The sequence below is a fragment of the Falco biarmicus genome, chromosome 4 (assembly GCF_023638135.1).
Source record: "Falco biarmicus isolate bFalBia1 chromosome 4, bFalBia1.pri, whole genome shotgun sequence".
NCBI classification, from domain to species: domain Eukaryota; kingdom Metazoa; phylum Chordata; class Aves; order Falconiformes; family Falconidae; genus Falco; species Falco biarmicus.
Window position 1 is genome coordinate 72,126,018 of NC_079291.1, and position 22,564 is coordinate 72,148,581.

At 36.7% G+C, this 22,564-nt stretch overlaps 1 protein-coding gene across 27 annotated transcripts in view; it reads right to left on the minus strand.

The window, feature by feature from the left end:
• The window catches only part of RBFOX1 (RNA binding fox-1 homolog 1), a 918,501-nt gene that overhangs the window by 41,612 nt on the left and 854,325 nt on the right, over nt 1-22,564 (minus strand). For all 27 annotated transcript variants that reach the window (XM_056338126.1, XM_056338151.1, XM_056338139.1 and 24 more), the window contains one exon: nt 8,411-8,543. In XM_056338126.1, coding sequence (XP_056194101.1) covers nt 8,411-8,543 — 133 coding nt within the window. The remainder of the gene's footprint in view (nt 1-8,410; nt 8,544-22,564) is intronic.

Genomic DNA, 22,564 nt, shown 5'->3' on the forward strand with positions numbered 1-22,564 from the left:
GAACACTATTATCTGGGTAATAGTTATTACCAAGTTGCCAGCCTACGATGTTTTGCAATTCCAACTAGAATTTTCATGTCAGAAGTATAACATGACTATTGAGGTCAATGACCAAAACCCACAGGGCTGAGCTGGTATGTGTCTAAGAATCAGTTGAGATAAACTAAGTATGACTACATGCGTGGAAACCACACTGATAACAAAAGTTCGCTATGGAATGATAATGTGTGAAAATTCAGCTCCACTTAAATCAGAGTGTCTGCCATTTGCAACAGTAAGGTCAGACCTTTACTTTTGTATTTTTCTATTTATTATGTCTGCAGAGCAAAATATGCCAAACCTGGTGTACACTGGTAGCTTTCAGAGAGCTTGCTGTGAATACATTGTACTGTAATTTGGTTTGGCTTTGCTATTCTGATTATTCTAAAACATTACATGTTTTTCTTATACCCATTTGCATGTAAGAAATAAAATGTTCCACATGACCGGGAGGTAGAAGTACACAATCATGAACAACATGGAGGGCATTTTACGAGATGATATACAAAGTTCACTAAAGATGGAGGCCCTGCAACCACAACCCTCGGTTCCTCATACCCTGCACCACTCCCACTGGGAAGAGGTGGAGGAGCTGGGAATGAAGGAGTGAAGTTGAGCCTGGGAAGAAGGGGTAGGGAGCAGGGGAAGGTGCTTTAGGCTCTGTCTTTGTTTCTAGTCATCCAACTGCATTTTAATAGGCAACAAATAAATTAATTTTCAAGTCCAGCCTGTTTCACCCACAATGGTAACTGGTAAGCTATCTCCCTGTCTTAATCTCAACTGAAGAGCTTTTTGATCATTCTTCCTCCCGCTGTATTCTTGAGGAGGAGGAATAAGAGGGCAGCTGGGTGAGGGTCGGGCAGCCAGCCAAGGTCAGCCCACTGCAGTGTATTAAAACACACTACTTGCCACTGTTGTTAAACATTGCTATGCGGAAAACAAAGCTTTGAGAGAGTAATTGTCAGAAAGGGGACCTCTTGTTGGTGACCTGTGGCTCTACAGTGATGTCGGAAGACGAAGCAGGGCTGATGGTTCCGGCCTGGCTGTCACCCCGGGTGGGCACCACCGCTCACCTGCACCTTCCTCTTACATACAATGCTCAGCCACTTACAGGCAGAAACTGATCTGGAATGCTAAATATGCAACCACTTGATCAATAATGTACTGAAGGAAGTACTCGACACTAAAATGAGACATCAGCGCATGACTCCGTCATTAAACATGTTTCGTATTAAAATGAAGTGGCAGAATCAGCAAACGAGCCTAGCGCTCCCAAGCAGGACAGGCACTATGAAAAGGTATCAGCTGATCGTATCTTATTTCCTCCATATGGTCTTGTAGTATGATAGTGCTATTAAATATAAAACCTTCTGCTTCTTTTGAAGTTTGAGGAAAAGTAACTATTCAGACTTTCACAGACTTTTCAGCTAATATTTTCTCTATTCACTGTCCTTGTCATTTATGACTCCTGTGATTGACTCCAACCAGTGGAGTCAAATGTATTTTCTAACCACACCGTTCATCAGAAGGGCAACTTGTAAAACACCATATTTTGCTCTTCTGCTTTTCTTTCCTTTAGTATATAATTCTCCAAAGGGTAATTTGCATGGCTTATCATCCCCTTTTCTCCCTCTGAAGCTGTAGGCAGAAAACAGATGATAAGTCTCAAGCATGGCAAGAGACTGAACGCATCACACAGGGACCCATCTCACCACAGCTCCTTCTACACTTTATTTTCGAAAAATTGTCTTGGCACACAGATAAATCTTGAGTTCCCAGTAAACCAACACAGAGTCTGGAAATAGCCATGCTACTGAAATCTGAATTACTTCACCCAGGAATGGGTGATATGTTAATACACTACCTGGAGCGATTAAAATAAGAACAACAAATTTAGGGGATTTATTCAGTTATATTTCATGGTTTTATTGTGCTAAGGAAAACTCAGAGAAGAGAAAAATCATGATTTAATAAGAAAATGTGCATCTAAATAACATTGTATGTGGCAATCATTTCCTGAAATTATTTTTCTGTAAAAGATGAAACTGTTTTCTCACCAACTATTATACATCTGCTTTGCATGATTTTAGCTGCTTTATTTTAGTCTGTGACTTATAATAATTTTTCTAACTATATTAAAGACAAACTCTTTACTAGCTTAGATTCCACCTTTATAATATCCCGGGAGGACTACATCTGTCTTCATTTTAATTTTTCTATCCTCATATTTCAAAAGGATTGGGTTGAATAATCTATCAATGACATAAGAAGACAGTTCTCGACTGCACAAACATTAGTTCAGTAACTTCATAGCAGCTGAGTATATATATGGCCCTCAGCCATACAAATAATCTGCACAAGTTAACATAAATAACCTAAGGGAGATTAAGTGCATGGAGTGATTGATTCAGTGTAACAAATGGGCATTACAATCACGATTTCATTCATTCCAATAGGAATCATGGTTATAGTTCCCTATTTCCCCTCCATCACAACTAAGAAAAAGCACCCGAGGGACAAAAGTTCTGTTTTCTGATTGCTGGTAGGGTCGCCTTCACCCTCCTACACATATTTTCCCATTTTTGGTCTTGGAAATCACATTTTATATGAAGCCTTCATGAAACAAGTAACAGTAGAGATGCAACTACAACCTTATTTAAAATAAACCAAGGAAAAGACTGAGAATTAAAGTAACACCTTACAGCACTCTAAGAATTACAGTTTTCATTGTTGTAAATATAGAATTGACAGTCTTGCATGAGGCTGTTTCAACTTTTTAGAATATTCTCTAATTCCAGGTTCTTGTTTTTCTGGTTTTAACGTTTTCTGCCATGAACAAGTTATATTATCCGCTTTGGGAAATTAAATGAAGGCACTGCTGCAGACAGCAAAGCTGGAAGACATAAATCACTACTTGCTGGCAAAACACATTTTTTTGTTCTAACAACTGCACATATATACAATGCACGGAGTCCAAAGGAAGAGGAAGTTTCTGTGAGCCCAAACAAATGGACTGAAAAAAACATAACCAATGTAGCAGATGTAGTAGCTTATATTAATTAACCTTCTTTCCTGAATTCAGAATAAGGTGTTGGAAAATACAGCTGCTTCTCTTTCATTTTGAATCAGTTAGAACGACACACTAAAACATTTGTTTTAACAAAGGGAAACAGTTTCTAAATAGTCTTTGTTACTTCTCCTCCACTCCCCGCCACACCCCCCCCCCCCCCAGCTTCACAATTTTATTTGGGATTGGGTGCTAGTTGATTATTATTTTTTTTCAATATTACTATTTTCCAACAGAAAAAAACATATTGATATGCCCTCTTTTCTCAGGAAAGACACCAGAAGTGGAGATGCAGACTGAAAGCTAATTCTGTTAGCTTCCTCAGAACTCAAAGGAGCAGAGGGAAAATGTGAAGATAAAGTTATCACAGAACAGACTTGTGAAGAACTTGAGGCAAACGATGCTGGAATAGAAGGACTCCTCATTAGTTTTACTAATACTACTATCTACTACTACTATCTGCTGTACTAGCAGTACACTGGCTTTTCTTGATAGTGACATAAAGATGAAGCATCATATTCATGATGCTTTACTATGTGGCAAATAGTTTTCAAGAATGCTGAGGTACTCGCTGCTGCACAGTTCACAAGGAATTACAGGTATCAAAATTGGATCACCTGTTTTCGGTAGTTTGCCAACGAGAACAAAACCTGCTTCTTTCCCCTTTCTTTTGGCAATGTTCAGTACTGGTCACTGCATCCAGAAATCTGTCATAAGAGTACCTTTGCTGGGAGCTTCTGCGTTATTAAGACATTTCTTACACCATTAGTAGGCACTTTGTCAATAAAATAGATAATTCTAGAAAGACAGAGGTCAAGTCATGAAAACGTTGCTTTTACATTGTTATCCTTTTTTTTTTTTAATAGTTTTAAAATTATTTTATTCAAAATGCTATGTAGCACCCAAAAAGAAGCCCACAGGAAAGCTGAAAGAAGCAGCAAACCTGAATCATTCCACAGGGCAGCTGTCCCAAGAAAGGAGGTACGAAAGGAATTTAGTCTGCTTAAAATAGTAACTACCTTGCTTCTCAACCAAGCCACCAGTCTTGCTGTGAAGTTCCCGGAGAGCCCCTCGAGACCAGCAGGCAGTATCCCATAGCTCCAGCGCTACATCCTCCCCCACGGACGGGCTCTGATTGCCGTGCACTCATGCCATACACAGCACAACCACCTCTTGACTCTCTGCCGCAGCGCAGTGTTGATGTGAGGCCCCCCATGCAATGGAGATCTCCAAACTCTAAATTTCAGCATTCAGTTGTCTCACGCAAACTTCACTCCCTTGTTTCAGTTTCAGTAGGTTTTTATGGTACGTAAACGAATTACACATATGAAGTTATGAGTGAGCTCCACAATTTAATATTTCAAGGCACTAGAAATGATGCCACAGATGCTAGAAATGAAGTATTTTCCATGAGCTAATGAACAAGATGCTATCACAAAGAATTAGTGAAATGCCTCACTCGCAAGTAAAGGATCTGTTAATTATTAGCACTACATATCTCATGAAAACAGATTTCATTTTTAAATGAGGTATTTTAAAGCATGTGTGCTGTTCTTTGATTTATACGAAAACAATGGCCTTAAATATGGTTATGATCAACAATTTTCCTCAGAGCTAGCCAGGTGTGGCATGCTTGCTGTTTCCTAGCAGCTGCCAGGCACAGCAGAAGACAGCTTTCCGTATGCACCACACTAACTTATTTTGCCTAATGACCACAAGACCATCCAGATTTCCTTACAGCCCAGGACTCGTTGCCATTTCTTAACTTTGCTGATAAACAGCTTCTAAGGAAAGTTCATAGTATCAAAAAGGACACCAGTGAATAAGCAGCACTACAGATTCAAGGGAGATGAAGAGGAAGAAGGCGTCTGTTAGGGAGCAGGGAGTCCTGAGACGGTGCTGCTGAGATCAACACTAGTAAGCAGCATGTTCTTAGCTGTACAGCTGATTTCAAAATGTAAAGCAAAATTATTTGGTTTCAGTTCCAAAACTTTGTAATATAAACAAGTCTGAAGATTATTTCACATCAAGTATTACAGTTCAGTAATAAGCTCTCTAAGGTTAATGAAATAAAAGATATTTAAAACAGTAATTTCAAACATCAACTTTACACTTACTTGTATGTTCTTTTTTAAAAGAAAAGTAATATTTTTCTAACTAAACATTGCTGGAATTTAACGTAAATTCATAATTAAAATTATATCTGTCGTTATACAAAATAAATGTCTTTTTTCTGTTTTTTTTAAATGATTTAAAGTATTATAGTATTAAACTGTTTTCTCAGCTGTAAGGCTGGGCTCCTCCCTTGAGTAAGAAATGAGAAACTGCCACTAAATGAATTGCAAAATAGCATTCAAAGCTTTTTCCATTTTTCTTATCAACAAATGATATTCCAAGTTGTTTGCTTCCTTCTGTAAGTTTATTCATTCCCTGTGATCTCTTTATTATCTATGTAATTTTCCCTGACTCCTACTCCCATTGTGACTGAAAACCACATTCTTATAATTTATTTTCATTGATTAAGGATTTTTTCTGATTAAAATTCCATTTTGCTTCTTTGATAGCTCAGAGTACATATCGGGTGAGCACAGAACAAAGCATTGCAAAGAAATTACAAGTTATACTATTGTACCAGTGAAGTTACCAGCACAAGATCTAATACACTAGGCCAAAGAAATTATTTCAGAATAAAGCTTTATTAATCCAACTGTGGATCAGTGCAACAGATGTATGTATTATCTCTGCACTGATCCATGCATTGCAAAGTTAGAAATGTGGGGGTTTTGCATCGGAAAGCAGTGCATTATAATAAAGCATAGGTGGATGGAGAAAATTAAACCTCACTAATATCTGAACTAAGACCTAACTAAATTAAGACAAAGCTTATTAATTGAAAACTTCTGCAGAGTCAGACGATGTTAGAAAGCATGGCTGACTGGTGAGGTGAGCCTGAGATTACCAAGAGTTAATCTCAGCCAGCCAGAAGCCATTGGAACAATTAGAAGATGACACTTAATGATGCAATGCATGGCTCCCTCTGAGATCTGCTTTAGGGATGTGTCATGAAGGTAATAGGTGAGATCGGTCCAACCTAACTATGAAAACATCCTGCAGAAGAAGGTAAGAGTGCTGAGCTGCCCTCTTGGAACCCAGTTCCAAAACATGGCTGAACCTGAGTGCAGTGCAAAACTTCTGCGTTAACTTACAACAGCAGCTCACAACGCTTATACACCTAACTTACTACCTAAAGATGCTGAAAGTAAGCAGTACAATTACTTGAAAATATGTATGTATTACACTTGGAAGTTTAATTCTTCCTGCTGAGTCACTGTACTAACTAAACTATAAAAATTTATATAACACGCATATATACACACACACAGAGCACCCACATGTGGCCCCTTAAATTAAAGCAAGTTTAAGTTACTTACTGGTCTGGAAGTATTTACTCATTTTGCATATACTAACAACAACAGCATTGTCCAATTCAAAAACTGTATCACACACAGCTGGTATGTATTTTCTTATATAACTTTATGACTTTGTATTAAACTAAGATATTATGTTCATCACATCAGGAAACTGGTAGCAACCCATGTTGTTATCTCGCTACATATTGCACTCTATGTTCAACTTAAGAACTTCTTTTAAAGCTAAGTAGAGATGGGAAGAGTCCACTTTCTTTAGATGCAGTATCCATCTTGTAGCTGAGATGCTCAGATTGAAAGCAGCTCCTGTAGGGCACTCTAAACTTGTCCCCGTTGTTGCCATCTACAAACACCTGGACTAACCCTAAATGGAAGTCTGGGCAACAGTAGAATAACCTTGGTGGGACACCATCCTTGTCCAAGGGTCACTCAGGCAACCTTCCAAAATCATGGTGCCTTTCCCCAGCAGTGGTGAGACTCTTTTGCTCATTAAATTAGTATTAATTTAATTTTAGTATTAATTTTATTTTGCTTATTAAACTACAAAAGGCACTTCCAAAACAGAAGACACTTTTAGAAAATAACCCGATTCTGTGTCATTGTTTTTCTATCCATTTTTGGAACATCTTATTTCTCTGTTTATTAAACAGTGATCACTGCCCAATGTGAAGGAATCATCAAAGTGCCTGTCTCAAATATCCCTGGAAATTTAGTTCAATGGCTGACTGCTCGGATTAGCAACCCTGTCTAGAGAAAGACATGTCTTTTGGCTTAACACAACAAAGGCTTCAGGAGAAACTGAGGGAACTAGTGAAGGGCACCCATCTCCTATGGTAAGGGAGGAGGACAGGGTCCTGTGCTGCCTTACTGGGGGTGCCCACCGCGGGTGCAGGCGAGCTGCCCGGCAGGGTTTTGGGGGACAGATAGAGGTCACCTTCACTCAAAGGCTTTGCAAACCCTTCCTGACCCTTCCTCACAAAGATCTGGTTGCTTTACAGAGAGACAGTGGCATATCTACCTCCAGGTTTTATTACAAAATACTATTCCGGCCTGGGATCTGGAAAGTTCTCAAATCTTCCAGACTTCCCAAATTCTTAATATCAAAATCTTTTGACAATGTTTGTGCTTTTAAAGACCATATGCAGCTTATAAAACCCATGTCACCATTTACAGAACTACAGGATAATTTGTTTCTTCCTTTCTTCCCTCAAAAACATACCTTAAAAAAATCTTCTGAGGTAACAGAAAATTATTGAGTTTCTAGAAATTATTACCATGATTTTTCATCCTTTGTTCCTTAGTTTACTTCTTGGTTTTAGTAAATGTAGGTCACTGACAGTGAAATCTTAAGGTATTATTTAAGTAAGTGTACTGAAAATACACGGCCCTGAGAAAAGCACCCCAGATTTCTATCACAGTAAAAACATCGACTAGAAAAACTAAACAAACAGCAATAAAATAATAAAAAAACCCAACCCAACCAAACATGACTAAGCCTTCAGGACCAGAGACAACGCTCAGTGGATGATTTGAAGAAAAAGAAGGTAACTTGATCCAACCTCCTTAATAACCAGATGTTTGCAATCATCAAATATATATCTTTAGCTGAAACAGTTTCTCTGTTCCCAAACATTCAGTTTCTAAGAGCATTTACATAACAATATGTGACATCTGAAGTGCTTAAGGCCACCAACCATGGCAGTACAAATTACAGTCATTTTTCAACCCTCCGTGCAAGGTGCACCACTTCCAGCCTGGGGACTGGTTACACACCATGCCGGCTTCTGCGGCGAGGCACCACCCACATGCACCGCAGCCGCACGGAGTTTCCAGCCTTGGGAGGTTCATGCTAACAGGTAAAAGAGGCTGATCTTACCCGCCGTAGGCTGGAATCGGAGGGGGGGGTGCTGCTGCACGGAACGTGTTGTATACCGTGCGCCCTCGGCCTCTTAGATGTGCACCTCTGTAAGCAGCCGCTGCAGTTGCAGCCGGGTAGGGAAATCCTGGCACTGTGAATTAAAAAAAAAAACACAAAAAACCCAAAACGAATGAATGTAAAATATCCAGGTTGATCTAGTGTTTTAAACCAGAGGTAAGTAACATAGCAGCATGTCTATGCTTATGTCAGAGCTTGCGTGGAACTGCATGAGGGAGTCACACATGAGTAACTGTCAGACTTTTAACCAGAGGCCTCACCTTTTTACACAAAATCTTTGTGTGCAAACATGAGACGGCACACTGGAAATTTTAGACAGCAGTGGTATCATAGGTGGCTCTAATTCTGCTGGAGGATGCTATTAAAACAACCATCGCCTGCCTGAGAAGATAACAGGAGGCTCCCAAGGTCCAGTCACGCAGTTCAGGCTCAAATTTATAATGCCAGAGGCATTTCCAGTGCATTCCTGTATCTACCTTCAAAAGTCAGCCCTGCTCCAAGGAGAGGTAAGGCATTAGATCAGGTGACCTCCAGTCAGATAAATGATCCAGACATTTCACCAATCAAACGGAGCTTTGTTTTTTGCTAAAAGTTGATAATTAACTGGGTCTTAATTGCCTCCCAGGGGAAAAAAACCACAGAGCAAGAGCTTTCCCAGATTTTGGGGGTGTACCTCGTTCATAACAGTACCCCTTATTCCAAAGGCAAGAGCCGCATAGTTTGGAAATATCTATCTAAATTCAGATAATATTCAGACCCAATATAAACAATTCAGACATACAGCAAAGAAATTAACTCAGACATTTTTATATTGTCATTACAACTAAGTGTAAACATTAATTACCATTCCATATGAAAGTTAAAATATTTTAATCAGAAATTGAACAGCAATACAGTGCTACCTAGAGGGTTTTCTTTCTGTAAAATATCTGTAAAACATCTTTTCATAAACTATTTAATTTAAAAATAACCCCCTCAACTTTCCATTTTACTTTCTCTGCCATTTCTTTAACCAATACTTCATTACTTCATTTTTTCTTCGTACATATATTGCTGGGCAATGTTAGAACAGGTATTTTTTGAATTAATTCATCAGTGAGACAGAGAAAATCAAATCCAGCCCTGTTCGCACTCAGATTACTTTAGCTGTGCTTCCATGTGTTGAATTTTTTTCAGTATGTAAATAAAGAGATAAAAAAAATAAATATTGCTTAGCAAAGCCCAAATAAGAAGCAAGCAAATAGAAGTAATGTTGTATAAAACAATAAGTTTTTCAAGTCTGAAATATCAATTGATTTCAATTCACATTTGTCTTTCATCTCTTTTATCATTAAATTTAAAAAGAAGCCTTGAATTTGAAAATAAAATGAAAGATTCACAACTTGTAGACATTGCTGGCTGAACATATGAAGGAAAATAATGTAATTATGGTGAGTTCTCCATTATTGCCTTACTACTGCGGCTTTGGGGCTTTGCTAGTTCCTTCTCACTGACAACAAGGTTACACAGTAATTCTGCAAAGATTTATACATCTGTGATAGAACATAAAACAACCTTATGGCAATACAAATAAATTAAAACAGTCTCTTAAAAAGTGTAAATACCATATTTTTATTCCCCTTTCTGTAAAAAGAACATGTGTCAGAAGCAGAACGATGAGCTTACAGAACTCAATATACTACTGATAACTTTGCAACCAACTGCATTTAAGAAGCCTTCCAGAAATAGTGTCATGGAAAGCATTTTTTTGGAGTAAAACGAACATGTATTTTTAGATGCTCTAATTACTTTTGCATATGCAACAACATTAAATATTGAACAGTATAAATACAGTAGTGCTAGAATCATGACCTACTGCACAAACCAAGGAGCTTTTGTCCTTTTCCTTTCCATGTAAACAGTCTTGCATAAAAATTAGTACAGTGCACACAAAAATGTAAAAGATAATTTTCAGTGGACTGAAGATATAAGCAAACATTATAGAAAAAAAACGTACAGTCTGTACTGTAGTTCCTCAGCATGGGGAGACAGTCCACTTACAAATAAAGAAAAGGTGCAACGCTCTAATACAATTTCATGGATGGAAGCTAACAATACCTGAGAAAAACGTGAGGGTTGGACATTAGTGTCATTGTTCACTTCTGTCCCTTAGAGAATGCGTCTGTGCATGCCACATGCTGGAGACTGCCTACCTTGGCTTAAATCAGGTGATGGGCACAACTACGTTTTAAGTGGTCACTTAATTACGTCTGTTACTTCTTTAAGAGAAACACTGATGTGGACTGGCGCTCTTCAGCGTGGAAAGGAGGTGACTGTGGGAGCTATGACAAAGCTCCACATTCATGAATAGTGGAGAAAATATGGGAAAAGGTGGCACTTCACGCAATCTCCAGTTAAGCTGCCATAGAACCTTCTGCCACCGGGTGTTATGGATGTAAAAGTTTAAGAGTTTGTATGATTGAAAAGGATGAACAGTTTCGCTGCAGAGAAACAGCACAAAGACATCACATCTGGTTTACAAAAATCACTCCAAATTATAGAAAGCTAACAGAATGTTCAAAGAGCTATATACCTACGCACTAGCACCAAGTTTTCTTTAGGCATCCAGCTTTTGCTTCTTTCCAAATGCAGGGTATTAGACTAGATGGAGAACTAATCTAATCCAGTGCGATTTTTATTGTTATAAGGGTAATGTTTTGCTGCAGTGTACTCCCATTAGAAAAATTACTCCTTTCCATCTAGGAGGTAGTCATTTCTAGAAGTAAGTTTCACCAATAATTTGAGAGTTAATTCATCCCTTTGAAAAAAACCCACCAAACAACAAACTAAAATAAATAAATAAAAAAGAAATAAACCCAACAAAACATGCAGAGAAGAGTTTGCTTAAGCAACTGGGCAAAAATGGACTTGAGGGTCTGGCCAGGAAAAACTGGTAAATGAAATGGTGGATATCTTAAAAGATAAACCTGAAGGCTGGTATTCTGTAGCTAGCTTCAGAAAACCCACAAAACCAAACCTGTAGTTTTTTAGGGCAATGCTTAAACTGCCAAGATTAAAAGAAATTTCTCTGACCTAAAAGGCACTGACAAAAAAATAATGAAGTCTTACAACCTTTAAGCAGTTTGAACAAGTCCTTCACTTACATGTGCATCTGTAGTTCTCTATACACTGACAGAAAACACACTTCCACAAGGAAAACAGAAGCAGCAGTAAAAAACCCCAATCCAATTCAAAACATGCAAGCCCAAGCAATGTAAGGTATCTAACCGTGTTGTGGGCTTGCAATACATGGTCTGGAAATCCTGCTCTAAGGTCTCTTTCAGCAATGAATACTTTGTAATTAACATCCGTGTTTAGCAGTATTTAAAGCAGTTGTCTTCTTTCAGCGAAACACTCAACCTGTGACAAATTTTCAGAAGATAAAAATAAATGTAGCTCTAATGAAAACCAACTGGAACTGTGCAGAAGCTGTACACTGAGGCCATACCTCTGTGAAAGCATGAACTCCTACTGTGGTTTGTGAGCATTTTTTTTTCCCTGAATTGTACCATTCAATCCAGCTTTCACACAGGCATATTAAAATACATATTTTGCAATAAGTGAGCATTTATCCTAAATACTCTTTGTTCTTCATTTCACATTTCACAGCTTGGAAAGAATTACAAGTAGGGCCACTGACCTTCAATCTTTGACAGTGAATCGTTCTCTAAAAGAAATGTCACTGCAAAAGCAGAGTGCCTCCATCAATGAATGAGTAAAAAAGAACACAAAATATATTTTTTAAAAAATATTACATTTTTAGGAGAAAGAAGGCTTTCTCTTATCAAAGAGGAGGAAAAAGGCTAGAAGATGGAGATCACAGGAGAAGTTACTTAGCCCATCAGAAATGGAGGCTCAGCACTCACAGGAGTGAAGACCCTGAGTGAAGACACCAATTTCTACCATTTTCAAAGGATCAGCAACACAAAGGATGTGTTAAAATGAAAAGCCTGAAGTAATGTAATGGTTTTGCTATGCTTGCCTTGCATTGTCACCTCAATAAAATCATTAAGCATAAAATGACTAGAGTAAAGCAAACCTCTAAAAAAGCTTGTAGAAGCAATTAATGGAAGGTAGAGCAATGATCTGGAGTTCTGTCAGGAAGAGGATAAAACATGATGGAAACTAAGCCTGAAGAAATAAGGAACTGAGAGTGGCATTGCAAAGCCTTATGAGGTCTAACTGTAGAGTTTATATGTAACAGACTTATATCCACCCCCCCACCCCCCAAATTGCTCCTATTTCCAGGTAATAATATTAAAGATTACAATTAGAAGTAAAATAATCAACAAGATCACGTCACCCTAGATTTGAGTTCATAAAAAAATAATTATGCTACTTCAGCCCAGCTGACAAATCAGATGGTTAGGAATGCGTAATAACCACAGAATTTATTTTGATACCAACTTTTTAATATTCTCACCCCAAAATAAGCAGCAGAAGTGGCAGCATTAGAACACAACTGAAGAATGGACTTCATAAAAAGAATTTTATGAAAAGGGCTCTCCCATCAGGAAGCATTAAATGCTATTAACCAGCCCCAAAAGTAATGAATATATTAGCCAGAAGGGGTAAAGATTTTAATGACTTACAGTTTGTAGGTCAACCTTCCTTAGTGCCTCTGTGCCAAACTGATGAAACTCAGACAGTGAAAATGCTGTTGCAAGGGGCTGAAAATGTGTTTGACTCTCAGCAGGGAAGCATGAGTCCATTTCTACGCAAAAGTACCTTAAATTTATCAAAGTAATTTGATGCCAAAGTAATTCTTCTGATCCATGATAGAGAAAAGGCAGATTTCTCCAACTACACATTGATGATATAAGGTGATAATACAAGGTTAAAAAACAAAGACTTTTCTAAGAATTATATATAATTAAATATCAAGCCAAGGAAACAATTTACGTTCTCATCTAATAGCCCCATCAGTTCTATAGTTATTCATTCAGCTATTCAAATATGAATAAGACTAAAATGGCAACAACAAAAAGTCAGTTCCTATAGACTGCACTTTTACTTTTTCGAATTAAAAAAGAAGAATGAAAACAATATGCTGTGGAAGTGCTTGGCTTTGCTTAATATAATTACCCCAAAACATACAAATCATCTTGTACTACAGCCTAAATGAAGACTTTTTAGGAACATTATGTTGCTAAGATTCCTTCTTTAAACTTATTTGTTCTATTTTTATATTTAAGAGGATAAAATTTCAAATAAATGTATTATTACAATAAATATTGTCCAAGGCATTCTCTCTTCTGGATACACTTCGTAAATATAGAAACACTGTCAGGGTATCTCCTTCATCAAACTTCAGTTTAGGTCTCAAACATGAAATCTGGTCAGCAATTTGCAACATTTAAGCAAATAAAAAGGCCTTTGGAATTAGATGGATTCATGTTAGCATATCAATACAACTTAGGTAACTATTTAGGTAACTAATGATTTTATATAGAAAACAAATAGGAGCATGAGGAAGAGAAGAGGAACGTAATCTTTGTCTTCACAGATGAAATTTAATTAAATCTTAATTTCTCCCCAAAGATGTAATTTAAGCATTGGTTTTATTCATCTTTTATTAAACGAACATTAGAGATAGGTGCACTTTCTAGGCACCATATCTAAACATACTCCTTGGAAATCAAAGATTGTGAAGGAACAATGACAAAGCTTGAGTTCCCAAAAGGAGGAATTTAACATGGTAAAAAAATATTTAAGGGTTATACACTGTGTATTAAAGTTTTAAAGCTTTGGGATAGATGGAAGAGTAGCAGATGCAAAAAACAACAGGGGGCAGATTTTGTATCAAAGCCATAAAAATATACAGCCATTTTAATGGGCAATTATTCTTTGCATTTGTGCTGTGGTTTGAATTTGTATGAGAGTGCCATATGCCTCAGGAAAGGTGTGCCATCAAAATGGATGAAAGAATCCACCCCTCATCACTTCTAATCTCACCTTCTTTGCACGAACTAGCAGGTCATCTACCATCAAGAGTTTCCAAATGCTTTATGGTGAAGAATTTTAATGTTACGTCATGTTTGAATCAGTCTGTAGTTAATTTACTGCAGCATAGTTTAACTGTGGAAGACGCATTTACACTATTCCCATAGTTCAGGAAGATCCCTGCTGGGAAAACACTTCAGAAGTGCTGGACAACAAATTAAAAATGAAGAGATATAACAGGTAACATGCTGAGAAAGGCTAAGCAGAATAATCTAAATGATACTGTCTGAGATTTCAGGAACAGAACCAGAAATTTATCCCCATATACAACAACTGTGTTAAAAGAGGATGCATGTAGACCTTTGCATTTAAACACACAGTCCAAAGTACAGTGCAAGTAAAATTTTAGCACTGTTACTACAGATTTTAACATAGAAACACTTTTAAATTTTATTTAAACACACACACACACACATATATATATATGAATTCCTAAAATTTCAGGGTAAAAAAAAATCTGAAGAAAATTCACAATGTTTAAAAACAGTAAGCTGAAAACACATTTTTTCACTTGTCACTTTTGTGAGATGATTATCCCTGGATCTAGTTGTGAATTAACTGAACTCAAATGAAATTTGCCATATATGTCAAATACAGTCAGAACTGGTCATTTCTTTTTCTTTCAGTCACAATCTATTTGTTTTTTGAAACACATACCTAAAATTAATAGAACAACTATTTCCGTCCTATTGTACAAACATATATGTCAGTATTAAACACTATAGTCTAGGAATTAATAAATCTGTATTTTGGACAAACTGTTACTTATAGGACATTCTCATTTGAAATGCATTAAAAAGGAAAACAAAAATCTCTAATTAATGTACAAGTCTAATCACCATTCTCCACATGGAAGAGTAATTTTTCACTGTTCATTTGCTCAGTGTAATCTCAAAACTGACATAACAGAAAAGCAATGGCCTATAAATCTGGTCTCATTTGTTTCTTTAATATTCATATTCCATTGAACTACAGCTGCTTGTTGCTGCAGTCTATTACGACATGCAAAACTGTCAATAAAAATATTATGAAAGGCAAGATGTGTTTCTTCATGGCTCTGTGTGCCATTTATTTTGGAAAAAATAACAATAAATGGCCCATGGATTGTCCCTTAGTTTGCTGCATGCTGGGCGATTAGTGATTAATTACCTTGCTGCAAATTGACATGGCACAAGGAAATTGACACAGCTCTGATTAATTAACTTTTTATGTGAGACAGTTACTTACAAAACACTGCACACTGTAATTGAATCCCTTTACACAACACTACCGCATTAAGTTTCCAGTCAAACCCAAATTAGCACCAAATTTTACATAAATTTGGTCAAACTTTTTATAATAAGGTATACACTGAGACTATGTAAATACTTCTAGAAGGAATACAGCTGGCCTTAAGGCACTGTTTTCATCTATTACATCCCCAGACATACGAAAAATAAGTTTTGTTAGAATTTTCCATACGAAATCACCAACATAATCAAATGCACTCAAAAAACCCATACATACAATATTTCAGTAAAAAGCAACCTCCTATTTAAACTTCTTATTCTTCTGTTAAATTGCAGGAGGACACTCAACTGTTCCATCAAGACTTTTTATTTGGTTATCTTTAGTTCAAATTGCAGACCAAATTGATCTACTATCTCATCATCGACCTGCATATCACGAACTCACACTTAGTTTTCTTTATCATTATTTTAAAACTATGGAATCATTCTTTTTCTCTGCTTTCCTTTGTTTCCAAAGCCACTGCTTTCTATGTATACTGAGGCTATTATATACCAGGAATTTATAACCTTGGGAGCAAAATCTTGATGCCAAAGCCTGGAAACTGCATCAACTTTTTGTCTGAACTTTTTCAGTGTGAGGGTGACAGAGCATTGGCACCGGTACCCAGAGAAGCTGTAGAGTCTCCATCCTTGGAGATATTCATAAGCTGTTTGGATGTGGTCCTGGGCAGCCTGCTTGAGGTTACGCTGCTTGAGAGCGGGGCGGGTGGACAAGGTGACCTCCAGAGGCTCCTTCCAACCTCAGCCATTTGGCGATTCTGTGATTATCAGACATTTGATACATCTCATCCTTCTTTTACTGGACTTTTTATGCAGCTACCTGAATCCCTCAGACATCAAGGGATTTTTTCTTAACAGGCAGAAAAATATGGAGGATATGGAGGGATAAAAAAGAACAAATAAGATGACGGAGAATTTTTTTGTAAAGCTATGTTATTACACCAACCTACAACTTTGGATAAAAAATGCTATAATTGGTAGTCAAATTACTTATGGTGCACTTATTAACAAGAGTACTGCATAGCTGATGTTATAAAGAACACCAATAGTTGATGTACAAAGAACAGTTGACTCTTCACAAAAGAAATTACTAACACACAAGAAAAAGCTCAATAGGTAAAAATAACCACAGCAATTAAGCCATAAAGGAAAAGAAACAGTAGAGATCAGAGAAGCCACATCTGGTCTTAAATTAATGAACAATCTTCAAATATAGATGATCAAAGTGATCAATAACTTGTCTTGTGTTCTTGGTTGTTGGACACCTACAAATTCCAAGCCAATGGAAAAATTCCCCTGTGTCTATCTAAACACCATTTTAGAGCCGAAGTAAAAAGGACATGGCTGTGGAAAACTAGATGAACTACTACACTGCTACAAACAGATTAGAAAATTTAGCAATTTGATTGTTTATGAAAGTCAATTATGTGGTTAAAAGAAGTTCTGTCTGGATGACACAAGGATTACTAAAAAACAACAAAACTATTAAATTGTAAAAAAAAAAAAATAGTTGTCAGTACATTGTAGCAAGCAATTTAGGCAGGAAGCAATTGAAGAAAATAACAGTTATTAACCTAATCCAAGCCATAATGGAAAAAAAAGTCAAAACACCTGCAGTCATATAGATATTAAAAATGTTAATTCCTCAAAAGTACTTAATATTTGTGAAATTCAGGTTGAAGATTTTTGCTGTATACAACATGGTTTTAACAGCCATGATTTAACAACAACTGTCACAATGATACAAGAAAGAGTAACACTAAAGTAAATCTTTATTTGAAACTAAATGCTACAGGCTAAGATGAAAACCACAAAATTAACAACTTTACATCTGACAGAATGATTTGAGATGTATGGTCAGCTGCATGTGCCTACCTATTAAAAATGAGTAACATAACATCTAGAATGCAAAGCTAAGAAAACATCAGAATCCTGCATCTAGGACTCTACACAAAGGATCTTATGTATAACAACATCATAGAACATGATGCAATAAAATACTAAATGTAGTTCTCACAGCTTAGCTGTGTACTGAGAAGAGGAAGTCCAAACAATCCTATTGTCCTAGCTCATTGGTTAGTCACAAGCACTGCCAGTGGCCAAGTGCTATATTTTCATTAGTGGAAAAACACTAAATAAAGATACACGAGATGCCCAGCTGTCCGTGGTAAAACATCATTTTTATTATTTGAACTAAAGGACAAAGATACGCTCCACAATTTACTATTAAAAACGTTATGCACACCTTTCCAGTTATTTCCCACTACCCATTAGGTACCCCACTACACATTAGGATGGTGTATAGCTGAAAAAAACCTCCATGGCACAGATGCGAGTTTACAAAATTCTGAAGTGTACTAGCTCAGCTCAGACCCACTGCACCATCACTAGACAGATTAACAGAAAAATGATATAAACAATAAGACACTTAAACACAGATTTGCAGGAGTGGAATGAAACGTACAGATTCTGGACAACTACCATACATCTTACTGATGTCTTATTAGTCACCATTTAAAATATCCATAGGCAGAAAGTAAAAGGACAGTTACCCTGAAAATAGTTACAGAAGGACCATATAGAGTGATGTAACAAGGATTTCAGGCAGCGCTACCAAAAAAAAATCCCAGAAGAGGTTGACTTTACTGTTTAGAAAGACTGATACTTACATCAAGAATAAAACATAATACGTAATAATATAATTTTACTGAATTTTGTTAATTTTTTATTAAAGCTATCTGACTTAGAAAGTCAGCGGTACCCTGCATTCAGATTTGTGTAAAAATCTTCTGAAGACATTCCAACAATTTCTCTGGAAGCGATACATGAGTTTTCAGCCTTTTACACTTCTTTACGGGGGAGGGGCGAAATCGTGGACAGTAATTAGTAGACCTTCCTTCCTCTTTCTTATTGACATCTTTATTTAAACTTTCATGTAAACCCTCTGTATTTTAACATACAGACAATGAAAGACACTTTTCACATTATCCCTGAGCTACTACCAAGTGATTCTCTTAACTTTTTAAATAAAGGCAATTAATTAATTCAGGAAGCACATTAAAAGATAGTCTGACTCCTAAATATTAAGTAATAATGTTTTTGTAGCCTAGAAACAATATGTGTGACTGGTCTACTCAATGGTATGGACATTTCCCTTTGGGCAAGATTTTTGCAGTTTCATTCATGAATCTCAGCTCTACAATGGTTAAGTTGGCTTAATCACACAACTCCTTTGCAGGGCTACTCTACCTTTTTCCTATGAAGCAATAAAAAAGCAGACAAAACCACAAACATGTAAACACAATCTACAATACATTTTAATAGTGATGAAGTGACTTGATTTAGAGTAGGAGAAAACCGACCAATTAAAAATTTAGTTTGCAGAAAACTTTTCACATTTAATTTTGCAATGCTGTAACATACACAAATTATTTATACCATGTGAATACCCATTCTTTAAACCAATTCAGTTGAATTTATACCAATTCAAAATGACAAGCTTATTAAACGGTCTCTCCCTGTTTTTTTTTACAACAGTAAAATCACAACAAATAAAGAAAAAACAACAACAATAAAATCACAACAAATTCATCATTGATGTCATTACAATAAAGTGTATGTCCACTTGGATTGCATACGGTCAATCATGTCTTACATACAAAGCCCAGAAAGGATATAGCAAATGCCAGGAGCACCTACACTTCAGTGGCTCGGAGCCTCAGGGCAATAATCAGACGACTATCATCATTACAATATAATTTTCAGGTAGTTACATGTGTGCAACAGATTAAACCTGACAAAATCAACCGAATCAAGGTTTCTAAACCAAATGTTTCCACTAATGATTCTGCTCAGAAACGCACTTTAAATCACCTTTTGAAAGTGTATATTTATGCCACGCAATCTTCTTGGTACTGGAAATATCCCAGAATATAATAGAAATGTCAAAGGTCTTTCTTCAATCCATCAGTAATGCCACAGAAAAATAAAACCTACACTGTCTACAGTGAAACAAGAAACATGAAAATAGTTCCATACAGCATTTTTTAGGTAGTTTACTAACATTCCTAAGCCAACTAACCTACTTCTAAGCAAGGGTGTTCAACAGACATACTGAATAAGCAGGCTTTACTTAATTTTCATTTCTGTACCACAAGTCCTCAAATGAAATCCTACTATTGGAAATGAAATCCTACTATTGGATGTGGTATTTATACTCAGTATTTATGATTTTCCTTATTTATTCCATGCATACCAAGACACTCCAGAACTATCCTCCACCTGTGAATCAAAACAAAACAGCCACGGGGGGGGGGGGGGGGGGGGGGGGCGGGGGGGGAGGCGGGGAAGAAAAAAAATACATGTGTCTGAAATACATATTGTGTTTCTGTTGAGAAGTTTTTAACAGAGAACATACATAAAAACCATATAATTAATACTTTAAGCTTCTGCTATAGATTGTCTTTCTCTCCTGGACTATAATGCATAACTTTGGATCAGCAGGAGTATTAAGATAATGGAGGAACATCTCTAATGCCTGTTCCGAAGTAATGGAATGTGGTTGCCTGATTTGCTTTAAAAGAACTTAAGCATTAAAAATATTTCTTGCCAAAAATATTACAGGACCAAAGGTTTCTAGGGAATTTTCTGAAAGAACTGCCTTCCCACCTTTCAAAAACATCTCATCTTTGCCTTGTTGTTTTCTGGTTGCTCATAAGCTAAAATCCCAGGGCAACATAGTTTATTGTTTTAATATCTGTCTGACGCAAAGCAAAAGTATTCTCTGGTGAGTGCTTATCTGTCATATGTACTTCTGTGAAAGGAATATCAAGACAAATAAGATGTTCTAGGGCATACCATGGGATTATGAGTTTGGCACTGACTGAATTCTATTTAAAAATAGTTGAAATGATAAATACAAAAAATATCTACACTGATATTTTGAGGATGGGAATTTGAAGAGCATTGGGTTTTAAATATTTTAATTATAAAGGGTTTATACTATTTTAGTATGAACAGACAATGAATACTCAAGCCTATAAATGGGACAAACAATATAAGAGGAAAAAATATTCATAATTGAAACAGTTAAAACAATAAAATTCTATTCTAACGATACAATGGACTGTGAACTTACTTTGTATTAATTAAACTCAATGTAATGGCATTTACTATATTGAAATGAATAACCAGTGATCTGGAAATTCATTAGACCACTAGGTTAATTACAGAAACTGATGGAAGTTTTATCAGACAATTAGAATTAAAGAACACGAACAATGTAGGACAGATTTATAAGCATTTGTACCACCTTAATCATTTTTGCTGAATTCCACCACCACTTCTTACAAAATTGTAATCAATATATCAAATAAAAATTGGGCCATCAACTTTGTTTGCCCTTGAGTATGATAAAATTAAGTAAATTAATATCCGATTTCTGCATTTTAATTTTTTCTTCTTTTAATTCTATCACTTGATTGCAATATGAAAGATTTATTTATTCTGAATAAAAAAACACGAAACTTTATGGAAAAAGAGCAGGTATATTTTGGAGCTGACAAGCATGCTTACTGAAGATGAAACAACGCTAAAATTTATAAAACGTAAGCCAAAATTGACATCAGTTTAAAATGTAGTCATTGAAGTCAAGGCAAAATTCTCTTTTATGGGCATGCAAAACATTTGGGAAAAACAGGCATTCATTTGCACATCACTCTGCACAAAGGCATGTAGCAATTTAGTATTTTACCATCTATGTTAGCTATCCAGTCCCTTTAAGACATGCTCAGAAAAATCTACTAGGTGCTACATAGCTGACAACCAAGTATGTTTACTGTTACGTGGGGCTAAAACAAAGCCTAGAGGTTACAAAGACCAAAGTTCTGATTTAGAGAGTGGAACATGTTTAGCTGCCTTTGAATTTTCGTTAGCATTTATAATCTGACTCTCATTGCCTTCCAGGTGACCTCAGTATGCACAACCGCAAATTTTTGAGAGGTTTTTGAGGCTGGCTTCCTCACTACGTCAGCTAGTGCTTAGGGAGCCCCAGTGTGTTGCTGAGCTATTCCAGAGCACAAAGAAGTTCTCCACTGACAGGCGCATCTCCCTTTCTGTCCCCTGCTATGAAAGGGAAGGGTAGGGTGATCAAGAAAACAGAGCCAGGCTCATCCCAGGGGCGCACACACTGGGGAGAACAAGAGGCAACAAACATAACTTGAAAGAAGAGGGGTTGCCACTTTTGGACGTTCAAGCTCTGGAACACATGACCAGGAAGGCTGTGCAGTCTCCACCCTTAAAGTTGCCCTGGTGCAACCTCGTCCTTCTGACCCAAACTAATCTACGGTTCTATGACTTCAGGTCTTCCTTCTTTCCTATGTTTTGGCTCTCATTAACTTCTACTTCACTCACATTTTCAGGCACTTCTACATTACAGAAAAATGGGGAAAACAGGCACTAAACAGTTTCTAAAGGACCTTGCACAAATTCAGATTCATATTTTTGTCTTTTTAAACCATACATACCCAGCTATATTACTGTCCTTTGTAGAACAGTGATAGATACTCAATGGCAGAACTTTTTTCTTCTTTTGAAAGTTCCTTTTGTCCAACAGGTCTTAATATTTTCACAGATCCCATTCTTGAGTGGCTTCAATTTGAAAAAGTTCCACAATTTTTCTTTATATATTTCTTATTTACCAGTAGATACAAATGTCTTCAGGATTTTAAAATTTCCTGTGGAAGCAACTAGTCTAGGAGGTGTC